Source organism: Pteropus alecto, unplaced genomic scaffold (genome assembly GCF_000325575.1).
Source record: "Pteropus alecto unplaced genomic scaffold, ASM32557v1 scaffold44, whole genome shotgun sequence".
NCBI classification, from domain to species: Eukaryota; Metazoa; Chordata; class Mammalia; order Chiroptera; family Pteropodidae; genus Pteropus; species Pteropus alecto.
The window spans coordinates 4,925,524-4,932,084 of NW_006436812.1; the positions used below are offsets into that span (position 1 = coordinate 4,925,524).

The 6,561-nt window shown below is 56.9% G+C and overlaps 1 protein-coding gene across 1 annotated transcript; it reads left to right on the forward strand.

Moving 5' to 3' along the window:
• Window positions 1-461: 461 nt before the first annotated feature.
• On the forward strand, window positions 462-6,555 carry LOC102897036 (serine protease 27). The gene is made up of 4 exons (XM_025048210.1): window positions 462-845; window positions 1,796-2,067; window positions 2,441-2,610; window positions 3,043-6,555. The coding sequence occupies exons 1-4, from the start codon at window positions 700-702 to the stop codon at window positions 3,334-3,336; spliced, it is 882 nt and encodes a 293-aa protein (XP_024903978.1). The 5' UTR covers window positions 462-699; the 3' UTR covers window positions 3,337-6,555.
• The last annotated feature ends 6 nt before the right edge of the window (window positions 6,556-6,561 follow it).

Genomic DNA, 6,561 nt, shown 5'->3' on the forward strand with positions numbered 1-6,561 from the left:
GGCATCGAGCGGTAAGCAACAAGGCCCTTGGGTTGGGGGACAGAAGCGGGCTTATCTGAGAGCTGTGAGACTGGCCAGAAGCTCTCAAACACACCTGGGAGGCGACCCAGAATAAATGGGCAGGGCGTGGGGAATTCCAAAGTAAGGAAAAGCTGTGGCTCAGTAGAACTGGAGCCCAGACAGGAGGATGTCTGATAGCCCAAGAGGACCACTGAGGCATGAAGCATGGAGATGGGGGCAGGAAAAAGTGACAGGAAGCTAAGGATGGTACCTGTTGATTATTCTGCTGTAATAATAACAGACTCCCTTGGGATTACCTACCCTGTGTGGGACCCTCCCAATATCCACTGTCCTTCCAGGAGCCCGTTTGTCAGGCCCTGGGGTAAGACCTCTACATGTGTTCTCTCAACCCTCACTACAAAATTTTACAGGTGACGGGCATGAGGCACATTGGGGTGGGGGTGGGGTGGTCTTTCCCACAATTGGGAAGTGTCTGCCTGTGTCAGAGGCTGACCTGATGCTCAGGCCTCTGACCTGCCCCCCTCCCCGCCCCCCAATCTCAAGCAGGTCAGGGGCTGGGGAGCCCTGAATTGAGCAGAAAGAAGAAGCGGGAATGTGGGGCTGGGGTAGAGAATCAACCATGGAACCAACCCCCAGCGAGCATTGCCTTGTGTTACCCTAGTCTGCGGGCACCCAAGGATGCTGAACCCGATGGTAGGCGGGCAGGATGCCTTGGAGGGTGAGTGGCCATGGCAAGTCAGCATCCAGCGAAACGGAAGCCACTTCTGTGGGGGCAGCCTCATCACAGAGCGGTGGGTCCTCACTGCAGCGCACTGCTTCTCCAAGTGAGTTGGCCAAATCCCCCTCCCTCCCTCACCACTGATCTCCCTTGTCTGCTCCGCCTTCCAGCTGCAATTGCTGCTTCCCAGTCAGCCCTTGCTCCCCAAAGCCCAGCAGAGAGGTCCACTGCTTGTCTCACCAGAGAGGTGCCTGGCCAAGCCTGGGGCCCTGTGCCTGCAAAGGCTGGCAGGCTCTTCCCACACCCTAGCCCTGGCCCTGATCCCTCCTCCCACACCTCAAATTCAGGACACTCCCTTTTCCAGCTGGGACTCTGGTTACAGATGAGCCCAAGGACTGGAGTAGAATGTCCCTTCCTCCTCCTCACCATGCCATCCCTGACCAAAGGGCCAGGCCAACCATCCCTGCTACCACACTGCAAACCTCCCGACCCCTGACCTTCAAGGTTTCCCAAGAACCTCAGCTCTTGCCTCACCACAGCTCTGCAATTCCTTTAAAATCTCACATCTTAAATTTAGCAATGCAGGCTCAGAGGGAGTAGTTCGCTGGGCCAATCCCGAGTTGGCTGGCCCCCAACTGCACTGCCGTGGGTGTTTATCTTCTTCACCCCTCACAGCAAGACTTTCAAGTAGGGGCTGTTACTGTCCCCACTTCACAGTTGAGGAAACTGAGTCACAGAACTTGACAGGTGACTTGCCCAAGGTCACCCAGCTGGCCAGGGGTGAAGCTGGAAATTAAAGTCAGAGATTAAAGCCATTTTAGCTTATGCACCCTTAACCACCCCACCCTAATGTGTGTCCCCCTGGAGATTTTTTTGAAGATACTATACAAAGAGAGATGTCAGGCAGTAAACCTGGAAAACAGGAGGGAGGTATGTGGCAGCGGAGAAACACCACCAACTCCTTACTCTTTCCTTTCCCCATCTAACCTCCAGCAACATCCCCTTTGAAGCCCCAGAGGGGCTGCCTCACACCAGCTCTCTGCTCTTTCCCACCAGCACCTCTGAAACATCCCTGTACCGGGTCCTGCTGGGGGCACGGCAGCTGGTGAAGCCAGGCCCGCATGCCATGTATGCCCGGGTGAAGCGGGTAGAGAGCAACCCCCTGTACCAGGGCATGGCCTCCAGTGCCGATGTGGCCCTGGTGGAACTGGATACACCTGTGACCTTCACCAACTATATCCTCCCTGTGTGCCTGCCTGACCCCTCGGTCACTTTTGAGACGGGCACGAAATGCTGGGTCACCGGCTGGGGCAGCCCCAGTGAACAAGGTAATGGGGCAGAGGCAGAAAATGGGGGACATACCTAGAGATGATCCCAGGAAAGTTGGGGGCCACTTTGAACCAACAATCTTTTTGTTGATATGGGTACACATGATGTCTACTGAAATGGGTGGAGTGAGTATGGGAAAGAGGCAGCAAACTCAGAAGGAGGAGCCATAGAGAAGTGGAGAGAGGCCAGAAGGAGCTCAGCCTGGTGCATGGAAGGAGGGAAGGAGGAATTGTCCCACAAAGCCCTGAGCCAAAAGGTCTAAAACCAAGCAAGAAATGGGGAGCGACAGAGCTGTGATTCTCGAGAACCCAGGGCCACGGGGTCCTTGGTAAGACTGTCTGCTAAGATGCAGGGTGTTTCACTCCTCCACAGACCGCCTGCCCAACCCTCGAATCCTGCAGAAACTTGCTGTGCCCATCATTGACACACCCAAGTGCAACCTACTCTACAGCAAAGATACTGACTCTGACTTCCAGCTGAAAACCATCAAGGACGACATGCTGTGTGCCGGCTTCGCTGAGGGCAAGAAAGATGCCTGCAAGGTACGGGCTGGGATAGGCTGCGCCAGAGGCTGAGCCCTGCTCCCTAGGCCCAGGTCAAGGTGGGAACTAGCCCAGCCTGGTTGAGGCCCCAGAAGGTGGGCCCACAGTCCAGACCAGAGCTGTGCATTCAGTCAGATGGGAAAGGCAGATCCCTGGACCCCACCCAGGGGAGTCAGTAGGTGTGCAGTGGGGGTCGAGAAAATATACTTTCAACATACCACTCTGAGCAGATGGTCTGAGAGTGCTAAAGAAATGGGCACCCCAGGCCAGAAAAGGAAGGACCAGCCAGTGGTGTGAGGAGAGCTGGGCAGGGACATTCCTAGGGCTGAGAGTTGAGGAGAGGAACAAAGGGAGGAAGACAGCTATGTGTGCCTGTGTACCTGCTGGCTCTTGGGTCCCTGTGGGCTGACAGTTCCTCTACTTCCTCCACAGGGTGACTCAGGGGGCCCTCTGGTATGCCTTGTGAACCAGTCATGGCTTCAGGCTGGGGTGATCAGCTGGGGTGAGGGCTGTGCCCGCCGGAACCGTCCAGGTGTCTACATCCGGGTCACTTCCCACCATAACTGGATCCATCAGATTATCCCAGAACTGCAGTTCCAGCAGGCCAGGTCAGGTGGCCAGAAGCGGGAACCCCGGGTCCAGCAGCCCCTTGATCAGAATTTTGCGCCCTGCCTGGCAGCCCACACCATCCTCCTGGTCCTCACCGCCCTGCTCACCTGCCTCTGAGCCCCACTCAGGCAGGTGGGTGAGCACAGCCTCAGGGCCTACGTGTACATTTGTAAATAGCTCTGATTCTCCCTTCTTTCAAATGCCCAGTTATTTTTATTTATGTTCACCCTCTAATAAAAACCCGACCTCAGTGCCAGCTGCCTTGGTGTGGATCCTGAGGGAGAGGGGAGTGGAGAGGCACCAGATGGGGGTGGGGTACTGAGCTGTGAGTTGGGGACAGTGCTGAATGGGGACATGTGGAGGGTTGGAGCACATGGAGGGTGAGGCTCACAGTGGGAAGAGAGCTGCGGCAGGCACACTGGAAGCTGGATGTCACTGGATTCCAGGGCCTCGGTGTCCCATGACACCTGTCCCCAGAACTCATAGGCGGCTTCCCTGCTCATTGTCTTTGCTAATGCAACTCTCACCATGTTGCCAAGGGGCACCCGGACTGGGCCCTGGGGGCAGCGATAGGCCCCCCACAAAAAGTGGGGGCCTGGCAGAGGGTCCTGGAAGAGGAGGGCTTTATATGGTATGGAGGACTCACTGCCTTCTCTGAGCTGGTTTTTCTCCTATAACCCAGGACGGCGCCCCCACCTGCCTCTTGGGGTGACTCAGTAGATGGTGAATGTACCAGAGGGTGCAGCAGGGCAAGGCAGTGATGCGGATCCTGCTGTGGGCTCCTGTGCCTGCCCGCCTCCTTCCTAGGCTCCAACCCCACCCAGGAAACTGCCTGGGGACAGCTCCACTGGCGCCCTGCAGACCCAGTGCCCCAGAAGGCTGGACCTCCCCAGAGCTTGGGGATGCAAGGACCATAGTGGCCTTATCAAATCCACACACTGCATGGGCAGAGCTGTGACAGGTGTCACACAAAGGCAAGACCCAGGCCACTTGGGCTGTGAAGGCTGAGGCTCTGGCAACTCCCTGGGCTGGGATCCCCTCTTTCCTCCTTCCACAGGGTTCAGGGTCCAGGTCAGACTTGGTGACTTTAATGGTTTGTGCAAGAACCCTCTTGCCCCGCAAAATTCAGAAATGAGCCGGAATCCTGCATAGAGGCCCCACCCCAGGCCAGCTGCCCGGCTTGATCCCAGCTCTGGGGCCCCACCCTCTCAGGCCTTGACCTGTCATCAGCAACCACACACAATCTCCCTAAACCCATCCCTCCTTCCCAGTGTGCCCTGTTTCAGCCTGTCACCACCAGGAATCCAGCATAAACAGGTCTCTGGAGCTCAGGCCCCCAGTGTGTTCACAGCCCTGCTGTGATGGTGCAGATGCCCATAGGGCAGCCTTAGCTTCACAGGCTGGCCACAGCAGACCTCTTCTGCAGCCAGGTGGTAAGCTCCCCAAGTGGGCCGATTCTCAAAGGGTACCTGGGTTCACCTGCCATGCTCAGCAAACACGGACTGGATGAGACTCCTAGGAGGGCAGGGATTCTTCTACTGCTGCCTGCACACATCCATGCCTCCACTCACATGTTCATACCCATGCACACCTATGCACATAGAAACACACACATATGCAAGTGCATGCACGCACCTGCTTGTGTACACACAGCCACAGCTTGCCTGCCCGATGCCAGGAAGAAAGTAGGCCTGGATATTTATGGAATGAATCAATAAGCACTTAGCAAGCCCCTGCTATGGACTGGCCTTGGGGACAGAGTGGGAACAAATTCTGAATTCCCTTCTGTGCTCCTTTGCCAGGTGCATCCCTGACTCCAGATAGGAAGGACCAGGAGGTGCAACTGGTAGAGGCTCACAGGGGCCCCACTTCCCAGCTGGCTGCTCTGTGGCCCTCCAGGGACTGACTGCGCTGTTTACCGCTCTCCTCTAGACCAGAGATGGGTTCCAAGTCCCTCAGGGGGCAGCAGGTGAACCAAGGCTTAGGCAGCGGGGCTGGGTGTGGAACCAAGCTGCGGGTGTCCTGAGGGCAAGTTCTCTGTCATCCTGGCTGGGAGCAGAGGCTGGCTTGGGTCCTGCAGCCTTAGAGAGAGGCCTGGGCAAACCCTCAACCTGGCTCTGGGGGTATAAAAAGCCTCAGTTCCATGGTGGTGGTGGGGAAGAGGTTAGGTGGTCCCTGGAGGGAGGCCTCTCTGCAGCCTCTGTGGGGAAGCCAGAACAAAACCTGACTGCTCGGAGATGGCCAAGCACCAGACTCCACTAGGAGGACTAGCCATCCTATCTCTGCCTCCTCCTACCTGCTATCCTTGCTTTCTGAGTGCCCTGGGGTCCGCTATCAACCCCCCCGATCCTCCTATTGCAGGACAGGGGTCTGGTCAGGTTGAGAGGCTAACGGAGGATCACAGACACCGCCGGGGCAGCCTAGCCCCCAGTGACACCCCACCCAGATGGGCTGGGAAAGTGAGTCTGGGGTCCTGGGTGGGGGCCCTGATGCAGCCACTGGGCTGCTGCAAGCTGCCCTGTCCCACACATTCCCCTGCTCCAACACTGTCCCTGCCCAGACCCAGGGCAGATGCTTAACCCAATGGCTGTGGAGAGACAGGGCAAACACTCATGCAGAGACCACGGGATTAAAAGGGAAAGCAGATTTATTTCATGCCATTCACAGTTTGCAGCAGGCTTAGTGTTGTGAAAGTAGGTTAAGGAGAGACGTGCTCCCAGCTGTCACGGGTGCCCTCTCCCACCTGCGTGGGGATGCAGCTCAGACACAAGTTTCCAAACCACCACCACACAGCACCTTAGAGCCATCTGCCAGGTGGGTGGGAGGTTGGTACCAGGGCCCCGCCAGCTGCAGGAAAAATACAGAGACTGATGCCCCAAAGGTGGGTGGAGGGCAGTGGGCCCCCACCCACCTTGTAGCAATCATAACCTTGTAGCAATCAGAATAGCCTATAGGTGAAGCAAGAGGAGGCAACCAGAACCCTTCCTGGGAGCCACAACCAAGCCTGAAAATCCACACACATGCCCACACGCCATACACATGCACGCATAAGCATGATCAGCCCCAGGAAGGAAAACTGCTAGACCAGGACCCTAGACCCCTTCTGGCCTCAAGGAGCAGAGGTCAGTCATGGCTCTGATGTCACAGGACAGGCACTGAGCCCCAGGCCTGATGTCACCACCCAGGGCTCAGGTGCTCAGAAGGCATGGAGGAAGGAAAGGCAAAGAGGGCATACAAATCAAAGTTCCCAAACCAGAGACCCCCCTCCCAACCTGGGAACTATGCACCAGTGTCCAGATTTGGTTTGTCTTAGGAAAGTGTGGCTCACTCCAGGTGCTGGGG